Source organism: Artemia franciscana, unplaced genomic scaffold (assembly GCF_032884065.1).
Source record: "Artemia franciscana unplaced genomic scaffold, ASM3288406v1 PGA_scaffold_151, whole genome shotgun sequence".
NCBI classification, from domain to species: domain Eukaryota; kingdom Metazoa; phylum Arthropoda; class Branchiopoda; order Anostraca; family Artemiidae; genus Artemia; species Artemia franciscana.
The window spans coordinates 108,966-130,787 of NW_027062633.1; the positions used below are offsets into that span (position 1 = coordinate 108,966).

General features: G+C 36.8%; 1 protein-coding gene across 4 annotated transcripts in view; it reads left to right on the plus strand.

Moving 5' to 3' along the window:
- The window catches only part of LOC136041330 (dehydrogenase/reductase SDR family member 7-like), a 53,950-nt gene that overhangs the window by 14,673 nt on the left and 17,455 nt on the right, over positions 1-21,822 (plus strand). For 3 of the 4 annotated variants that reach the window (XM_065725958.1, XM_065725957.1, XM_065725960.1), the window contains 3 exons: positions 14,615-14,797; positions 17,511-17,660; positions 20,393-20,496. In XM_065725958.1, coding sequence (XP_065582030.1) covers positions 14,680-14,797; positions 17,511-17,660; positions 20,393-20,496 — 372 coding nt within the window. In that variant the 5' untranslated portion in view covers positions 14,615-14,679. Of the gene's footprint in view, positions 1-12,081; positions 12,185-14,614; positions 14,798-17,510; positions 17,661-20,392; positions 20,497-21,822 lie in introns of those variants that run through there. The other variant, XM_065725959.1, reaches the window with a different exon arrangement.

Genomic DNA, 21,822 nt, shown 5'->3' on the forward strand with positions numbered 1-21,822 from the left:
GACACAGAGCACACAAGCTAAGAGCTGGGGGTTTGTTGGTGTACAACAAAAAACCTGTACAAAAGAGTCTTTAAAAGCGTGGGGTTTGGAGAGGCCAACTGCCTCTCCTAATTCCTGTACGTTTTAAGGTTCGACTTTGGGATGCAGCCTCTTTAACTCTTTAAGAAAACGAAGTTTTTTTCATATTATAATTTAATAGCAATGATACTAAATGAACGTTATAAAGGCTTATATAATACTAAAATAAAAAGTTAAAATATGTAAATGTAAAGTAAATATAAAAAATGAAAAAAAAATCTGTTATACTAGGAGCCTGTGGTATTTGTTTCATAACTCTTTTGCTTAGCTTTAGCAAATCAATTTTAATTCGGGTATCTGTACATAATTATTGGTAGGTTAGCGGCCCTTTCTTTGAGCGTTTTGTGGGTTTGGCCAATTTCATCTTTGAAAAAAAAATTTTTTTTTATTTTTTTTTTTTTAGAGATGTTACTTAAACGAAAGGGTATTCTTGGAAACTTATGATCTCCTATAGAGTATGAGCCAAAGTTCTAACATTTTTCATAGATTAATTTAAAAAACTTTTTCCACAAAACAAGTTTCAAGTTTTTCAAAGAAAAGTAAAGAGCTCCTTTAAGCCAAAAAGAACAGACATAAGTCAAATATTCTTCCAAGCATAAAACTACCACAAATCACTATCAATAAAGAAATGAAATTCAAACCGAACAGAAATTACAATAAATAGCTGAGTCAAACTCAAAACGAGCAAAATTAACATTAGTAGGCGAGTAGCCAAGTCAAACTCAAAACGAGCAAAAATCAACATTTTTAAGACTGATACCCCCCCTGCCTTCTCAAGACCAGAACATAGTTTGCGCTATACTAAAAAAACAACAATTGACCTTGGATTGTTTAATTTATATATGCTGATATTTATTCCTTAAATTTTTATGGCACTTGGTATTAACCAAGTGACATATAGCAATTGCAATTTCTGTTGGTCTGTCGGTCTGTCTGTTTCTCGGTCTCTCTGTCTGTCGGTCCCGGTTTTGCTACTTTAGGCACTTCCAGGTAAGCTAGAACGATGATATATGGCAGGCGTATCAGGGACTGGACCAGATTAAATTAGAAATAGTCGTTTTATCGATTTGGCCATCTGGGGGGGAGTGGGGCCGGTTAATTCGGAGAAAATAGAAAAATTAAGTTTTTTTAACTTGCGAACGGTTGATCAGATCTTAATGAAATTTGATGTTTCGAAGGATCAGAGCTGTTATTTTAAATCCCAACCGGATCTGGTGACTTTGGGGGGGGGGGGGGGTTGGGGGGGACCTAAAATCTAAAACACTTAGAGTGGAGGGATCGGGATGAAACTTGGTGGGAAAAATAAACACAAGTCCTAGATACATGATTAACATAACCGGAACGGATCCGCTCTCTTTGGGGTAGTTGGGGGGGGATTAATTCTGAAAAATCAAAAAATGAGGTATTTTTAACTTATGAACGGTGATCGGATCTCAATGAAATTTGATATTTAGAAGGATATCGTGTCTCAAAGCTCTGGATCTGGCAACATTGGGGGGGGGGACCTAAAATCATGGAAAACGCTTAAAGTGGAGGGATTGGGATGAAACTTGGTGGAAAAAATAAGCAGAAGTCTTAGATATGTGATTGACATAATTGGAACGGATCCGCTCTATTTGGGGTAATTGGGGGGGGGGGGTTTAATTCTTAAAAATTTGAAAAAATGACGTATTTTTAACTTATGAAGGAGTGATCGGATCTTCATGAAACTTCGTATTTAGAAGGACCTCGTAACTCAGATCTCTTATTTTAAATCTCAACCGGATCCAGCGTCATTGGGGGGCAGTTGGGTGGAGGGACTGGAAATCTTAAAAAATACTTAAAGCGGAGAGATCAGGATGAAACTGGATGGGAAGAATAAAAACAAGTCTACGATACGTTACTGACGTAACCGGACCGGATCCCCTTTCTTTGGTGGAGTTGGGGCAGGAGTAATTCGGAAAAATGAAGTATTTGTAACTTACGAATGGGTGATTAGATCTTGTTGAAATTTAGTATTTAGAAGGATCTTGTGCTTTAAAGCTCTTATTTTAAATTCCGACCAGATCCTATGCCATTGGGGGGAGTTGGAGGGAGAAACCGGAATTCTTGGAAAACGTGAAAATTGGGTTATTTTTTTTCTTACGAATAGGTGATCGGATCTAAATGAAACTTGATATATAGAAGGATCTTATGTCTCGGATGCTCTATTTTCGACTCGAATTGGATCCGGGGACATAGGGGGCTGGATGAGGGAAACAGAAATGTTGGAAAACGCTTAGAGTGGAGAGATCGGGATGAAACTTGATGGGAAGAATAAGGGACGGAACGGATCCGCTCTCTTCGGAGGAGCTGGGGGGGGGGTGTTAATTTGAAAAAATTAGAAAAATTGATGTATTTTTAACTTAAGAACGGGTGACCGGATCTTAATGAAATTTGATATTTAGAAGAAATTCATGTCTCAGAGCTCTTATTTCAAATCCCGACCAGATCTGTTGATGTTGGGGGAGTTGGAGGGGGAAATCAGATATTTTGGAAAGCGTTTAGAATGGAGGAGTCGGGATGAAGCTCGGTGGATAGAATAAGCAAATGTCGTAGATACGTGATTGACGTAACCGTACTGGATTCGCTCTCTTTGGGGGAGTTGGGGGAGGGGTTCAGTGCTTTGGCGAGTTTGGTGCTTCTGGCCGTGCTAGGACGATAAAAATTGGTAGGCTTGTCAGGGAGCTGCACAAATTGTTCCCAGATTCGACCATCTGGGGGGCTAAAGGGAGAGGAAAAATAAAAAAATGAGGTATTTATTACTAACGAGTGGGTGATCGGATCTTAATGAATTTTGATATTTAGAAGGATATCGTGACTCAGAGCTCTTATTTTAAATCCCGACCGGAATTAAGCCTCTGATTTTCCTTTCAAAACAATCTATTGATCCCTATAATTTTTTTTTATAGGTCATACCATATGAGGTCTTGGCTCTTAGCTCTTCTGGCCTCGTCACAAGTGTCATATGAGCTGTTAGCTCTTGTTAATATTTTTATTTATTAAATAAAAAAGGGAAAAATTTAAAATGTATTTTGTTTTCAATAAAGCGCAAATTATACATGCATACCTTTCTCGATAACATATACTATATATAAACAATGAACGAATTGTTTAACGCACAGCCCTGAGGACTGTGGGGAGGTTGACATCCCCAAAGACATAATTACTGGATCATACAATAATGCTAAACAAAATAGTTCTCTTAAAATTTTGCTTGAATGTGTTTTGGAGAATGTTAGGCTTGGGGGGGGGGAGGGTTGATTGCCCTCCATTCACTTTTGACTCTTAAAAAGGGCACTAAAACTTCCGACTTCCAATGAAAAGATCTCCAATGAAATGAGGTTTATACGACAACCCGTTCCATAAAAATCTTATACACCCCAGGGCGTAACTTACAACCCTTGCCCCTGGGCTCTGAGGGGTGGTGTCCACCCTAAAGACATTTTTATATGATTTTTGGACTATTGGTAACGAATGGCTATCTCACAATTTCAATTGAATGCGATTCGGGAAAAGAGGATGTCAGAGAGGGGGGGGGGGGGGCCTGATTCTCTCCATCATGTTTGACTCTTAAAAGGAACTAGAACTATACATTTCCAGTCAAATGAGCGTCTTTTAAAAACTCACACGACCACACCTTCCATAAAATCTTATATGCCGCTGGGGAATAACTTACAACCCTTACCCCCAGACTCAGGGGGATTGTTTCAATCCCAAATTCCTTGTTGTGTGAAATTGGACTATTTTTGAACAAATGGCAATCTCATAATTTCTATCGGATGTATTTAGAGGAAATACAACGGGGAGGGTATCTGCCCTCAGATTACTTCAACTTTTAATATGGGCACTAGAACTTCTGATTTTAATTCCAATGAGCCCCCTCCGAAATTTATACGAACATCCTTTCCATAAAAGCTTTATATGCCCTTGGGGATTAACTTATAACTCTTGCGTCAATGCCTGAGGGGACGGGTATCATCTTCATTTGGGGGGGCATCATCCTCAGACATAATTTATTGACTTTTCAACTATATCGAACAAAATAATGATCTCAAAATTTTGATTGGATGAGTTTGAGGAAATGACGGGGGGAGGGGGTTGGTTCCCGCCAATCACTTTTGACTCTTAAAAAGGGCACTAAAATTTCCGACTTCCAATGAAAAGGACTCCATCTGATCGATAGTTTATACGACCACCCGTTCCATATAAACTTTATGTACCCCAGGGTATAACTTACAACCCTTGCCCCTAGGCTCTGGGAGGTTGTGACCACCCTAAAGATGTTGTTATATGATTTTGGACTATTGGTAACAAATGACTATCTCAAAATTTCAGTTGAGTCTATTTCGGGAAAAGAGGATGTCAGGGAGGGGAAGGTGCTCTTCATCATGTTTCACTCTTAAAAAGGAACCAGAACTATACATTTCTATTCAAATGAACTTCTTGTAAAGTTCCACGACCATCCCTTCCATAAAGGCCTTATATGCCCCTGGGGTATAACTTACAACCCTTACCCCCAGACTCTGAGGGATTGTGTCAATCCCAAAGGCCTTGTGTGAACTTTGGACTATTTTTGAACTAATGACTATCTCATAATTTCTCTCGGATACATTTAAGAAAAATACGACGGGGGGGTGTATCTGCCCTCTGATCACTTCAACCTTTAAAAAGGGCTCTAAAACTTCGGATTTTATGTCCAATGAGCCCCCTCCGAAATACGACTAACCTTTCCATAAAAACCGTTTATGCCCTTGGGGCTTAACTTACGACCTTTGCACTAAGGGCTGTGGGGGGGATGTATCATCCTTTAAGACATAATTTTTAGGCTTTTCAACTATGCCGACCAAAATGGCTATCTCAAAGTTTTGATTGGATGTGTTAGGGGGAATGATGGGCATGGGGGGGTGGTTGCCCTTCAGTCACTTTTGACTATAAAAAAGGCCACTAATCCATTCAATTTTCAACCAAATAAACCCCTCGTTAAGTTTATACGACAATATATGGTCATCTCAAAATTTTTGTCAGATGTATTTCGGGAAATACGACGTGTGGGGGTGGTATCTGCCCTCTGATCACTTAACACTCTTAAAACAGTTACTAAAACTTCTGATAACCAATCCAATGAGCCCCTTCAAAGTTTATACGACCATACTTTCTATAAAACCATTATATGCCCCAAGGGCATAACTTACAGCCTTTACCCTGAGGGCTTTAGCAGGCTGTCATCCTCAAAGACATAATTTCTGGACCTTTTAACTACGCTGAACAAAATGGCTATCTCAAAATTTTGACTTGATGTGTTTGGCGAAATGGTGGGCGTGGGAGAGGGGCTGGTTGCCCTCTAATCACTTTCGACCATTAAAAAGGGCACTACCTCTTTCAATTTCCAATCGAACGAGCCCTTTTCAAAGTTTCTACGACAACTTCATCTATACGAAGTGTCCTGGTCTCAAAAAATAATGCATTGTGGTCACATTGCTTTACTTATGCTCTTTTCCGCGATTTTGTGTTTTGCCTTGGCAGTGCTATTGCAACGCATATGATAAAGCTCAAACATACATACGTTTATAAATAAAATATACTATATGTAAGCTATGAACGAATTGCTTAACTTACAGGCCTTAACCCGACGACTGTTGGGAGGTTGTCGTCCCCAAAAACATAATTACTGAACCTTTCAATAAAACAGAATCAAAGAGTTCTCTTAAAATTTTTATTGGATGTGTTTTGCGGAAGGATTGGCTGGTGATGGAGAGGCTGGCTGCCCTCCATCCACTTTCGACTCTTAAAAATGGCACCTTATCTTCTGACTTCTAATCGAATGAGCCGCGTCCGATCCGACATTTATGCGACCATTCGTTCCTTAAAAACCTTATGTGTCCGGGTCATAACTTACAACCCTTGTCCCTGGGCGGTGGAGGGCACCCTGAAACCATTGTTATATGGTCATTAGACTATTGTGAACAAAATGGTTTTCTCACAATTTAGATCGGGTGCGTTTGCAGAAAATAGGGTGTCAGGGAGGGGGGGGGGGCTTGTTGTCCTTCTTCGTCAATTTTTAATCTTAAAAGCGAACTAGAACAATACATTTCCAATCAAATGAGCTTCCTCTAAAGTTCACACAACCACCCCTTCTATAGAAAATCTTATATGCCCCGGGGTATAGCTTACAACCCTTGCCCACGGACCATAGGGGATTGTGTCAACCCCAAAGACCTTGTTATGTGATATTTGAACTGCTTTTGAACTAATGGTAATCGAAGTTTCTATCGGATACATTTGGGGGTAACAGACCGTAAGGCGGGGGGGGGGGGGGCTAATTGCCCTTCGATGATTTCGACTCTTAAAAAGGGCACTAGAATTTCTGATTTCCAATCCAATGAGCCTCCTCCGAAGTTTATACCACCATCCTTTCCATTTAAACCTTATATGTCCCCGGGGGATAACTTACAACCCTTGCTCTGAGGACTATGGGGGCTTGTCATCTTCCAATACACAATTAATGGACCTTTCAACTACGCTAAACAAAATGGCCATCTGAAAATTTGCATTGGATGGGTTTGGGGCAATGATGGCGGGGGAGGGGTAGCTGCCCTCCGATCACTGACTCTTAAAAAGGGCACTAGAAATTCTGATTAACAGTCTAATAAGCCTCCTCCGAAGCTTATGCGACCACCCTTTCTATAAAAATCTTATATGCCCCCAAGGCATAACTTCCAATCCTTGCCCTGAGGGCTGTGGGGCGTTCATCCTCAAAGACGTAATTTCCGTACCTTTTAACTTCGCGGAACCAAATTGTTATCTTAAAATTTTGACTGGATGTGCTTCGGAAAATGATGGGCCTGGGGGGCGGGTATTAGCTGCCCTCTGATCACTTTGACTCTTAAAATGCACTAGAACTTCTGATTACCAATTCAATAAGCCCCTTCTGAAGCTTATACGACCACCCTATTTATGAATTCCTTATATGCCCCCAGGGTATAACATACAGCCCTTGCCCTGAGAGCTGTGAGGGGTGTCTTCCTAAAAGATATGATTTCCGGACTTCAACTACGCTAAACAAGATGACTATCTTAAAATTTTGACTGGATGTGCTAGGGGAAATGATGGGTATGGGAAAGGGTTGATTGACCTCCAATCACTTTCGACTGTTAAAAAGGGCACCAGCCCTTTCAAATTCCAATCGAATGAGATCTTTTCAAAGTTTCTACTACAGCTTCCTATGTATTGATTTAAAAGAAACAAACCCCCACCCCCCAAAAAATTAACACATTGTGCCCACATCGCTCTTTGCTTAGACAGCGCTACTGCGCTGCCTATGATTTCTGGGAAATTTTTCGGTTGTGGTGTGGATGATATGAAAACTTTCTCATTCCGATGTTTCAAAGAAGTGTTTAAAATCAAAATTAATCGTTTCTCAAAATTTCAACAGCCAATTTTTTAATGCACAAATGCAAAAATAATGTCTCTTTTTAATACATTGGTTTCCACCTCTTATGCCAATACATTGTTAAAGCATGACGAATCTCGCATTCCAGACAAATGTTCAAGGTGTTGCGGGTAGACCACCCTTTGTCTGCACAAGGTTTCAATAGGAAACTAACGTAAAATAACAGTATTAAGCATATTGCAGGGACTATAGCCCCAATGTACACATTTGTGCGAGTTAATTAATGATTAAAATCAGGAACTTACTCCAAGTTTTTAAAAAAAAATTTGTATTTTATAGCTATGAGGCTAATTACGACAAGCCCACTACAAGCCAAGCTTCTTGGGTCAAGTAACTGTTCTACGTTTGTAATTACCTTTTGAGTATTAATAAATGATTGATTGATTGATTACGCAAACAGTATTTAGTATTCTCTGCTTTATGCCAAAAATTAGGTTGTATGCTAGTCTTTAATTTCGTCTAGTTCCACTCTTTAATTTCTCTCTTTTTCTCTCTCCTTGCTCATCGTAGTCCCATAGTTTTAATAATAGTCCCGAGCAAGGACCCCCACTGGCTTTACTCCACATAGAAAACCGGAAATGTCCATAAAGTATTAAATCTTGTTATATTCGGAAAAATACGACGTTTTCTTGCATAATAACTTTTCTTCCAAATTTAGTTCCCCCAACACCCTTCGCAAATTTTTTACAAGCTTGCCCCCTCCCCTGGAAAAACTTCAATAATTATTACTCCTAATTGTGGCCAAGGAACGGAAAAATGGAAAAATGTAGGTTTCGTGAATTTAAATAGCGCTGACAAGTTCTTAAAACGTCAAACAATCAGTAGCCCCGATTCAGAGACAGGCAAACAAATTGACAAACTATCTTGCTTGCTCTAAATTCCATGTCGTACTGCGTGTTTTCGGGGGCTTAAAAAAACACCTTTAGGCAGCGATATCAACTTTTTGCTCCATGAGAATCCAAAAATGTGTCATTTTTAGATAAAATGCGTCCAGCTTGTAATCTCAAAAACTAAGGTTATTTTTCTTTTATCAGTTGCATTATTGACAAAAGACGCTGTGTAACCCCTCCCCCCTTTAAAGCGGCCAGTTAATATGAAACATAGTGAAAGTGAAAAATATGCACATAAGACATTCTTACCAAATGATTTCGTATGAAAGCACGAAATTCATAAAAACATGCCAATCCCTTACTTTGGAGAAAATCCTTGCAACATCTCTAGCCAAAAAAGAGAAAAAGCGCTACTTTGGCGAAGAGTAACATTTTTTTTTACCAAAATGTATATCCAGTTAGGAAATGTTTCGTTTCACCACCGAGTACCACCCTCTTGTTATGCCTAGCTTCTTCCCTCCCTAATTAATTTGATAGGGATAGAAAGTATTGTTAATGTGGAGCGGGGCTCAGAATCAAATCAAGTCCGCAATTAAGACACAGGAGGGCAAGTAAATATCCAATATTGTTGTTTTGAATCTGGAGATAAGGGACTGAATTAAACAACTTTGGGCAGTGATAAGGCAGCCTTTTTAGTTCTATGGGCCAAATAGCCTTTTGACGGCTCATAGAAATTCAACCAAGAGCGGTAGCTAGGGTACAAAGTATTATCCGTAAAAATGGGTACTTGTCGGTAATCAGAGAGTTAGGGTAATCCTAATGAAAAACAACAAAACACGACGATAACACAAGGCTTTAGAAACAAAATTATGGAAACCAAACCCAATATAATGTAACCTAAACCCCACTTCCACCCCTAATGTGCAAATATATAGCCCAAATTATTTTGGGCTGCGATAGAACATGTAACTATTTCTTCTAAATTAAAACATAAAAGATTGAGTAAAAAACAATATTTATGTTTTTATCGGGGGGAAGGGGTCTGAAGTAAACCAACTATTGTAATTAGTCAAAGTTATTCAAAGATATAGGCTTAGGGCCTACCTATTAGGTGAGTATTGAATAGTCTATTTGTCTTTTTTACTTGAAGGAGGGAATTCTGACCCTGAATCTTATGTAGTGGAATTAAGTGACATAGTAAGAGGGACAAGGGCCTGAATTGAGGAACGAAAATCCAGCATAGGACTGGTTAAACTAAAACGGAAAATGATACATGTTCGTTTTATCTTGTTGGGGGGGGGGAGGAGAGTGGCACCGGATAATTAAGTAATGATTGCAGGATGATTACATAATTTATCCTTTGGGGTTACTTGGGTTATTCTGAGATAAATTGCTATCTAAAAGTTTTTATCTAATGCTTAAAGGGGGCAGGATGGGGTACGAGGATACCTGGGACTGAAAGGCGCTCGAGGAGCTGGTTGTCTTTATATGACTTTCGTTCCCGCTTAAAATGGGTATTAAAACCTTTCATTCCAGTAGAATGAGCCCCTTTGCGAGGTTCTACAACCACCCCTTTTGTGCTAAGTGGCGGAAAGAAACATGGGCGACGCGTCACTGTTCATTAAATTGCGTTAGTAATGTTTTTTTCTCTACTGCGATCAGTTTTTCGCGGGTACGAACTTCAGCCTTTTAGAATTTAGCACACATTTAGAATTTAACCATTCTTTTGAATTGTAGCTTAACATCCATTACAGAACTTCAGAAGTATTTATCGCCGTAGTTACATTTTTTTTTTGACTTGATCCATTTTCCAATGAATACTTCGGAAACGAGTCGATCAGCCCGCATTGTTGTTGTGCTTGAGGTATATAGGGTGAAATAATCATAGCTTGTTTTTCAGCCTTCAATCATCTGGACGGGAGTCCAATAAACCGGTAAATGGCATCATTTGAACCAGTGTTTTCCAGAGTTGCCGGCTTGGGATTATTATTGTTAAAAAGGAATTTTGCAATACTTATAATTTTAGTTTTGACATATGTATTTATTTTGTCAGAAAAAAGAAGTTTTTCTGGTTTAAGGAGAAACCAAGTATCAGAATAGACAGGAAAAGTTACCGTGGCCATAGATTCCATCATTTTTTTATAGTATTTACCTGTGCTGCCGGAGTGTTTTATTTTTCCGTGTATTGCTGTGGATTTTCGTACGTTCGCCATAGGTTTGCACTAAAGCTACTTCCCAGAAGTTACGAACCTGAGAAATGTGTTTACTTGTCGCAAAAGGGGTAAAACACGCCAAAAATAGGAGAATGATTTTGATGAAAACACACACCCAAATTCAGCATGTCAGAGAACTCTTCTAAGCAGAGGTTTCTAGCACCTGTCTACAAAAATGTGAACTTTTGCATATTTTTCGAGAAATATGATCACGGAGAGCACGTTCTGTGGATTAAGGATGACAGATTCCCGAAGATTGTTCTTTTGGACCAACCGTCTTTGGCTAAACGGAAAGCAGGTCGGCCGCGGTCGGGATGTGAGGATGTCGTAAAGAAAGATTTAAGAGAAACGGGAGCTTCCTGGGAGGGTGCAAAGAGAGAGGCTTTGAATGGATCAGGATGGAGGAGTGTGCATAGCTAGATTGGCCTCAGGTGGCTTGGCACTATAGTGAGTTATTATTATTAGTAGTAGTATCTGTGTTTATTCATTTTGTTTCCCAGGAGTGATCATTTTTAACTAATGACTCTTGAATATTGGAAGAGGACTTGTTATAGTGGAAACTGAAAGTCTCCCTACCCTCTTAAGTTGAAAAAAAGAATGCGCCACAGCAATGCTGTGTTTTTTGCTACTTATTTAGAGCCACAATTTTGGCCAAAAAGGACCAAAATGCTATCAAGTGAAAATTCTGAGACAGCCAGTCGGAAAAGTCCGAAATAAACAGAAATTTTGAAGTATCGTTTTTGATATCGATGTTTACGTTTCGATATTCAATATTGATTTCTGGTACGCTATGTAGATGCATCAATTTTGATATTCAATATCGCCAAACCTTAAACTTTTGAATTGGATTCTTAGAATAAGAAGCTGTTTCTTGCCGTAATGTGAGTTGTGTCTAATCACTTTTATGGTGCTGATGTTTTCTCAAAATTGGAAGTGGGATAGTGGGTTTGATATATTACAGTATTCCAAGAGATAATTGGAGTAAAGTAAGCGAAGAAAGTTAATGCTGAAGCTAATTGATGGCTTATGATTTTGTATGTTTGGTGATTATTGGTGAATAAAGATTTCAAAAGGTAAGATAGTAATTGCTGGTGATATTGCCGAATCAAATACAGCCCCCTCTAGACAAGATGCTGCCGTTGCCCATGAGCCCTTGTAAATAAAAAACTGAAACTCAAAAAAGAGAGGTTTTGACTATACAACAATAAATTCTATTGCTTATGCCGATTCTTAATCTGTAAAACTTAGGGCTATTAATTTTTCGAAGTCGTTCATCACGGTATTAGCAAGAAAAAGGTGGACAATTATAAAAAAAATGGTTAAGCTCCCCAAAAAGGGACCAATAATTCAAACTGTTAATTAAAAACCCTAGTGATTTTAAAAGCCAGAAAACTGGATGGACGCGTTCCTAGCTAGCTTTAGGGCACATAAAATAAAAACATGCGGCAACACTGGTATCTACCGCTCCCGAAAAATCATTTTAGGCTGTAGTTGCTTGATTGATAGTTACAGTTAAGTAGTAAATGCCGCAGTTTCAATGGTTATGGCAGTCAATATTTAATTTTCGAATTATAGATTAGTAATTGTGTGTGGTATGTAATTCAGAAATTTTTAAAGTTATACCTTTTTCACATTCTTTTTAATTGATACAGTCATGTGAAAACCCATACTTTTATGGAACCATAATTTTAAAAGCTATAGTAGTTTCAAATTGGCAAAGTCCTACAAATGATTTGACCTTGATCCCTTTTTGAAACCGTGATTTTATTATTTAGGCTTTTCTAATGTCACGATGGTAATGTTTATCTGAAAGCCATACTATTTGATGTAAGTTTTTGGCCAAGTCAAATTTCAAGCGATGAGCACCCTTCATCTAGAATTCGTTCTAACAGTGTATGATTTTTTTTTTTTTTGCTGCAAATACAATATAGTAAATATATCCGAGATTCCATAATTGGCATAGGGCCAAAGTGAACACACTGCTTGATTTCTTTCGTTTGGTCTTTCCGAATATAGTATTTACTTGCACCTCCTCAATCGCAATTGCACCTCCTCCCCTTATGGTTCCATATATACCCCTAATAATTTAATTCTCCATTAGTCTACAATCGAGTCATGTATTCTAACTCCTATATACTAGACCTGTTTTCCTTCTCAGTTCGGGATTTATATCCGTGTGTGATTGAATGCGCATTCTACCAAAATATTATTGAAATGATTTTAAAAAGTGGGTAATAGTGGAAGGAAACATGATAAACTGACAAATAAAAACGTCCTGGACATAGAAAGCAAAAATTTCATTGTTTTAGCGTTTTTTTTTAATTTTTTTGACATTCCTTGGGCTAATTATGAGATCACCCGGGGGGAGGGTGCATTTGCGAGTGAATTGATTATTATATTTGGAAAGAGGAATCAAGAGTACCTGTGTCTTACAGCCACCACACTCAAGTTCTGTCGAGAAGTGAAGTTTGGCTAATGCTAATGAAATAAAGCAAAGTATGAGGAAAATATAATATTTAATCAACAAAATTATGAAAACTACAACTTAGAAATATGCGCCCGGAGCGCAGAAATATCGCTAATAATTGCGTTGAAATTAGCTCTGCCTTCTGCCGTTACTGCTGCCCCCCCACATATACTCTGATAGGTGTAATTTTCAATGATGGCGGGATGTACCTCGGTGCCGTTTGTTCCTCCACCTTGCAGAACCCCACATTTTCTGTACTTTTTGGGTAGATGAGCCAGTTTCTGGGTCGACAAAATTCTTTGTGTGGTTCACAGTCAGATGTGTAAAACCTGATTGTTCCAGCTCTGTGTTTTGTAACCCCTCCAGCAATCTGAAATGATTGTTGATCCTGGTTTGATGTGAAGCTTAATTTGTTCGATCAAAGTTTTGGTAAAACTGGTGCAAACAGTATTACTGGCTTTGATATAAAGTGAATATACCACTCGATGCCTTTTTAAATGCTGTTTACAAATATAATAATAGCTCCTAAAGCAAATTCAGATTTAAGCACTTTTTGACCTCTTAAAAATGACCTATATATGGGGTCATTACAAATCTGTAATAGTTTAGAAACAAATTTGGGCTATATATTTGTACATCAGAGGGGTGGGGGTAAAACATAGCATATATTAAATATGTAAACTAACCATTGCTTTATTTTTTTGTTACAGATCTGTCATTACAAATCTTTAATAGTTTAGAAACAAATTTGGGCTATATATTTGCACATCAGAGGGGTGGGGGTAAAGCATAGCATATATTAAATACGTAAACTAACCATTGCTGTATTTTTTTTATGTGTTTGTGCTGTTGCACTGGTGATTTCTCTTCTCATTAAAATTTGATGTGCACAAACACATAAAAAAACAGCAATGGTTAGTTTACGTATTTAATATATGCTATGCTTTACCCCCCCCCCCTTGATGTGCAAATATATAGCCCAATTTCGTTTCTAAACTATTACAGATTTGTAATGACCCCATATATAGGTCATTTTTAAGAGGTCAAAAAGTGCTTAAGTCTGAATTTGCGGTAGAAGCGATTATTCTATTTGTAAACAGCATTAAAAAAGGCATCGAGTGGTATATTCACTTTATATGAAAGCCAGTAATACTGTTTGCACCAGTTTTACCAAAGTTTTTGCAACACTGGTTTGTCCATTTTATCATTTTACAAATTTTTCGCTTTGTCATTTTAACATCCATGGTCAAACGCTATTTCATATCAACACAGATCGCAAACTAAATGAATTTCATCCCATGGGCTGAAAAAAAACCGGTTATTTCACTAGCATTAACCAAACTTAACTTCTCCACAGAGCCTGAGTGTGTTGGCTATAAGACACAAGTACCGAACCGAGTATTGAGCTCACCTTGCTCTTATGTCAGTTATTATCCTGTAAATTTCATCAAAACTTAGCTTCAGTATTAAGCCATATGGGGGAGTTAGTGTTTTTATGTTTTATTATGTTTTTATGTGGTTAAGTAATTTGGTGTTGATGTTGATTTTTTTGTAGTTTTTTGGGCCCTCAATTTCTTGAAGTGAATATTCTTTGGAATTCAACTGATCTAGTCGATAACCATGTTAATCTTCCTGACGATACTTCTTGTATTATTTTTGACAGCACTAGTTGTGTGGTACTTGAAAGCAGATGCGGACATATCCTTGCTAGCTCTTCAACTTATTGGAAAAGATATAAGTATGTTTTTGTATATTTTTGTTTTGTTTAAGGTATATAGATTCTATCTGAGTTTAATTGGGAGGGCTAAGGGCCAAACAATTCCTGAGAGGAGGCTATGAAAGCAGTATTTTTATTACCAAATTGGATTTTTAACCAAATTTGTTACAAAATAAGACTTAGATTGCCAGACGTAGGCGCGATAAGTTTCACTATGCCAAATGACCTTTTCGGATTTTTTTTTAGCTTTTTTCTATTATTAAAAGCATCAAATTCCTTTTGATTTTATTTCTAAAATTAAAATTGTCTGAATTTTCTATGATATTTCTCATCTTTATTTTCTATAATATAATTCTGTTGATGCCTGATCACAATATTAACATTATAATACGAATTTTTTAGATGAATTTTTGTGACGAGGATAGAGTCTCACTCCTTATAAAAAAAATAGACAAAGCTAAGGTTGAGGACACTTGAAGCCTAGTATTTTTTTTTTAGAGGGAGAGGTAGTTTTTGGAAAAAATATTTTTCTTATTGGAAATCCCATTTACCAACCTTAAAAGAAAAGAAGCTAAACAAGGGGTTTGAGTGGTCTCAACCATTACTCAAAAAGAGTGTGGAATTCGAAAGTGAATGCTCCTGTTATTTTACAGTTCTGTGCAACCTCATAATTCTGTGCAACCTCATAATTCTGTGCAACCTCATAATTCTGTGCAACCTTCCCAAGTGTTGATTTATAGGATTCATTTGGTGTCGCTCTTACTTGGTGTTTCCTAGAGCCCAAACCAAGATCATTGTTAAAAATTAAAAATGCTTAAAAATAACATAGCACCTACATTTCTTTTGCTGAGAGATTAGCTCATTTTGTCTTTATGCAAACACCATTTTGTGAATAACTAGGAGCTTAAGGTATTCGTTTGAAGCTCAAAATTTAACTAGTGGATTCCCTTTGAGAATGTAGCTAAAAAGTTTTAATAGATGGATTCTAAGGGGCTATTCTCCCAAAGTTCTAAGTAATTACGATTTTGTATTCATTTGTTGTGCTATATGGCAAAAATGGCTAATAGTACATTTTAAGGCACATCACAAAAATCTTCGATGTGGGAGATTCCAGGGGTATTATGGACAAACATTTCATAGGAGAGCGGAAAAATTACAAAATATATTTTAGGTTCACTTACTGTTATTAAGAACAAATTGTTTGTACAAGGAAGACTTCTCTACGCATTCAAGATAAAGCAAATAAAACAAAACAATTTTGATATTAAAAATTCCTTTTCCTGACTATTTCTGTGAGTGATAATAGTGTGTATTGCACATTTTCGAAAAGAATGAGTGCCCTTCTCTTGAGTGCCCGAATAAGATAGAAGAAAACTGGTAAAACGCATAGAGCTTTCTTACTTTAACGGATAGGCCTCAAATCTAAACTATTAAAGAATTGATCTATAACGAGTTTGGATTACTAATACCAAGCTACTGTAACAGTTTTAACATGTTTAAGGCTTTTTGGTCGTCAGGTTTGCTGATACTATTGTGAGAATAGGGAGGAATCACACTCTTTTCCTACTCAAAAAATGACGAAATTCATGGTAGACTAAAATCTGCCCGAAGTTTCAACCTTTCTGATGAAATTGGCCACCTTGGAATTTATTGCACACCATGTTTGGTCGTGATGGGCTCGGGATGGGGCATGGCTTTGCTGCCCTTTTATCACTTTTGGATCTTAAGAAGGACGCCACAACTTATGATTTCCGTTGGAATGAGGCATACCCTGAAATTCTACAAACGCTCGATACAAACACTTCTAAGAAAAGACACCTCAACTTTTTCAACTGTTTTGTTTAAAATCACTTAAGGACTAAGTTCATCAAAAAAAAAAAAAAAAAAAAAAAAAAAAAAAAAAAAAAAAAAAAAAAAAAATATGCTTGGTATGAGGGACGTGGGGAGCTACCCCAATACTGGTGCACTAAAATATATATTCACTACAAATGTGTTAGATTTTAACATTCTATCGTCATTGGTCAATAGATAGTCCTTGATATTTCCTTCATTAACTTCAGCTGATATTTCCCGGTGAATCAATTTGAGTTTTATCATTCAGTTTATATTTGCCTGAATTAATTGGTACCCAATCGAAAATCTAGACTTTTCAGAATTAGCAAAAGGAATTCGTCGTGTTCTAGAACACCTAAGAGCCGAAGGGAGGGGGAGAGGGTCAGAATCAGCAGAGATTTCTCTAAAAAATAATCATTAGGATTTTGTATCTGAAAATACCATGTCAAGGTATTTACTCTTGTAACTTCTCTTGTATATTTTAAACCTAGCAAATTTAAGAAAAGAAAAGATTGACACAAAAATAGGAAATTTTGTGTTTTTTGGCCAGAACCTTGAGAATCCTGTTAGAATTCTCTTTAGGGATCCGAATTCGATGGTCCAATTTTTTGTCAAGGTCGAAGCATTCTTCATTTTCAGAGGGGCGGGGGTGTTTGCACCCTTTTTTTTGCATTTTACAGACTTACATATACACATAACATCTGATGGGTACCTTAAAGTTAATAACTTTTTCTTGTTTAGAATCATTATGATCTTGAAAATCAGATACTTTTTTTTACATCTTATTGTCGAAATTCTGTCTTTCAGGGTTAATGCTAGAATTGGTCTCTCATTATTATTAAAATTCCTTTCCGGGAACTGTTTGATTAGTATTTTTTAATGATGCTTTATTTAATTTTAGAGACCCTTGAAGGGAAAGTGGTATGGATCACAGGGGCATCGAGCGGTATTGGTGAGTTTCTTGCATATGAATTGGCCAAGTGTGGTGTCAAATTAGCCCTGTCGGCTCGACGTGAATCTGAATTGCTTCGAGTCAAAAGCCACTGTGAGGGTAAAAAACTTATCTTTATGGTTAGATCCCAAGAGTAAAGCGTCGTCTTGATAGACATCATTAATCCTGCCGGCAGCCTTTTTGGCAGGGGGATAAGTTTTGGATAACATGCTATGATTGGACAGTCTTCGAAAATTTCGAAGGCTAGGATCGACTGTTTAGATGAAGCCGAGCATTCTGCTGGCAGGGTGGATGACATCAATCTAGACGAAGCTCAAGTTAAAGTGCATTTTATTGGTGGGTTACTTTTTTTCTGGCAGTATATTGTCAAAATTTTCATTGTGAATCTGGTTATCGGTAAGTAGGGGATTTATTTTTGTTGATGGCTCACTAATAAAATATGCTCTAAGGCAATTTGAAATTAGATAGTGACTGCTGTGTATAGAAATTCTGAGTTCTTAAAATCTACTGTGCATATAATTTGTAATAGAATATATTTTTTAAATTTTAGTAAAGTTTTAGTCAAACTATCTTTATTGAAATTCAAAACCATGTTCTTAGATGCCAATAAGTGGTATATTAACTTATGAGTAACTGATGTGAGTGGAAACTCAAGATCACTTCTTAAAAAATGAATCTGTTCAATAAATAGATAGCTGGATTATTACCAAAGTCTTTATACTTTTTATTATTATACTTTGTTTATTATACTTTTTGTACCTTTTTATTGTTATAATACTTTTTATTCTTATTATTATTATTTAAGAATTAACGACGCTTCTTGACTACTAAGGTCCCTGCTTCGGCCCTGCAGTGCATTCCTGCAGCGTGATTCGATCTCTGGGTCCCGTATTACCAAGCTAAGGTCAAACCCACTGCGCCACCACAGGACATACTTTTTATTATGTGTTTATACTCACATTTTTTAAAATTTTGTATTGTATCGTTATGCTAGGTGTGGCGCTAGTATTCCTGTGTCCAGACAGTGCTCTTTCTTTCCTTTGATCACTTTAGGAGAAGAAGAAGAAACAAAGTTTTCTTCTTTTTAAATCTTCATTAAAGATTTAATGCTGTAAAGGAAGCCGCTACTGAAATAGTTCGAGGAAATATTTCGGCTATGTTAAACCAAATAGGAAGATTATAGGACGCTTAAAAAATAAAATCCAGGCTTACAGCCCGCCTAACCTGTTGTAGCACAGTGGATTGATGTTCTTCCTTGGGAATATGGGGCCCAGGGTTCGATCCCCGCCGCAGCAAGGCTGAGTGACAAGCTTGCTACTTGTCCCTGTAAAAAACACCCAGCAACTGAAACGTCAATTCGACGCCCTATGCGCCAGCAATGGCTCTGGAGGATCTTTATCCTTAGCCTTACAGCCCAACTACTCAAACGTATATTACGTCTCACATTTTGGTTCTTCCCTGGCTAAAACATAAGTTTTACCCAGAAAATTGTTAATATAAATTGTTAAATAAATTGATTAGATTTAACGCAAAGGCCCTGGCTATGGTTGAGATCCTAAGCACTTAGATGTGTATATTTTTTTTCAGAGTCATATTATATGGAAAGAATATTCATAAAAATTTTGGAGAGGGCTAATCAAATTTTTCAATTCTGTTTTTTGGCTGACCTCTCTCAACCACTTCTGATGAAAAAAAATTGGATAATTATTTTGTTCAAAGAGTCTTTTGGATAATTTTTTTGTTCAAACACGGTCTCAAAAATATGGTCATAAACCAAAATCCTACTTTGTTGTATGCCTTCGTTTCTAAAAACCTAAAAAATTTTAATTGTGAAAAAATGAAGCAAAGAAGTTATTTGGAAGTGCGTTTCTAGTAGTTCTACATTCTAGAGCTGATAGATTTAGTAGACGTTATGTCACGTGGTCCAGATTTTACACGGGAGTGAACAAGCTGAAAAATGTGTTTAATCCTGGTTTAGTGTGAATTGTGTATCCTGTATACTATGTATTGTGTTTATTTGTAAATAATCTGCGAATGCGCTTTAGTAGTTATATGCCGGAAAATTTTATATTTTTTATTTTTTTAACAAGCAATTGTTTGTACTTGGAATTTTTTTTTTTTAAAGAATCAAGGATAAGGGGAAAAACTATTTTGATATTAAAGTATCAATTTTTAACTATTTCTATTTCTAAGAACATGGGATGCTATGTTTGTTTTTGTGGAATTTGAAATTTCTTAGCATCTTGAAAACCAAAAAAAGACATGAGAAATCGAAACTGACCCATTCCTAGGCTGAGATTTAGAGAATGTGCTTTCACTGCAACCTGGTTTGAATCCCATGTAATTTAAGTATAGGTTCAGTGTAATTTTGCTTTCGTAGGTGTATGTAGCTATAACAATCCTGATGGGGGGGGGATTTTGCTTTTTTCGAAGGAAGCTACAAAAAAGCAGATTAATATTGAGCAGAAAATAGCAAATATCAATGAAATTAAAGTAATGAGGTATTTTCCAAAATCTTGGGGGACTACCTTTGTGACCTCCGTTCCATTGGACACCACCGGGGCTAGAGTGTTGTAGGATTTTTCTGAGAGAGAGGGGGTGTTAAGTAACTTAAATGTTCGTTAGCTGTGACATTTTTAAACGTCTCTAGGGTTTTTCAGATTGTTCGTTTTTTTGAGTAGTTCTTCTACTTCCTTGTACAGACGATGCCTTAACAAAATAGTCTTTTTGATTATAATCAGACTATAAAAATTTGAGGAAAAAACTTATTTTGTTCAATTTCCGGCTGACATTTTTTTTCCTAATATATATTTGTTTTATTGATATTTCAGAAATTGGAGCCAAACCAAGTGATGTTTTAGTTGTGCCTTTAGATATCACTGCCTATGATAAACACGAAGAAGCTTTTAAGAAAATACTTTCTCATTTTGGTGATGTAAGTAAGAAGTCAGGGATTTTCTATTAAATATTGAAAGGTAAATGCGGGACATATTTAACGTTTATTAGCCTAAAAAGGCGCATCTAATGGCTGCTTAGATGTTTTACATCTTACGGATGCTCCAAGCATTCCATCTTATGGAAACCATCTAGCATTCCATCTAGGTTGGAGGTCATCTAAGGTAAACAATCGTTTTTTGGGCAAACTATCTTTTAATATTTTAAAGTAAGTAGTAGAAGCAAGTGGATGAACACTTCAGGAATCAGCTCAAATATCATACTCTGAATATTTCACTGACCTAGCTCAATTGTTTCTTTTTTAAATATTGCAGAAAGCTTAATATTAATGCGAAGCATTTCACGACTTTGAAAAGACATAACCGATGTTGCGTTTTCATGTGACAGAAGACAATTTTTAAAGGCAAGATTCTTTAGGTTGAATCAAAGATCTTATACTAGACTTTAAATGCTAACTGGACTGTCAGAAATGCTAACTGAAGAAATAGAGAACTGACAGAAGTGACTAACTGAGAAATAAAGAACTGACAGAAATGCTAACAGAAATGCTAACTGAAGAAATAGAGAACCGACAGAAGTGACTAACTGAGAAATAAAGAACTGACAGAAATGCTAACTGACAGAAGTGACTAACTGAGAAATAAAGAACTGACAGAAATGCTAACAGAAATGCTAACTGAAGAAATAGAGAACTGACAGAAGTGACTAACTGAGAAATAAAGAACTGACAGAAATGCTAACAGAAATGCTAACTGAAGAAATAGAGAACTGACAGAAGTGACTAACTGAGAAATAAAGAACTGACAGAAATGCTAACAATGCTAAAACAGGATAAAACTAAAACTAAAGTATAACTAAAACACAGTTACACTAGATGTTTAGCTATACTCTGCCGTTTAGTAAAAGTAAAACTTATGACAAAACACGAAAAGAGAAAACAGAAAAGGAGAACGTGGACAATTAACAGCCTGTGAAAAGATTAAAAATTATGCAAGTATTTCAGTCAAGGCCTCCGCTTGACCGTTCTCAGTGCAGAATAAAATGATAAAAACATAAAAAAAACAAACCTTAAAACAAAACACAAAAGTTAAATATGATGGCCCTTTTATTTTTTAATTTTCCTCGTTCTGTTAATTCTGTTAATTGTCCTCGTTCTTCTTTTCTATGTGGTTTTGTGTTTTGTCATGATTTTCCAGTATGGTCTCAGAAATTATTTATTTAAAACGTTCTGGTAAAACTACATTTGAGACCTGATATAATTTTGATTCATCGTGGTTAGAATATATTTCTCCCTATAAAGCTTCTA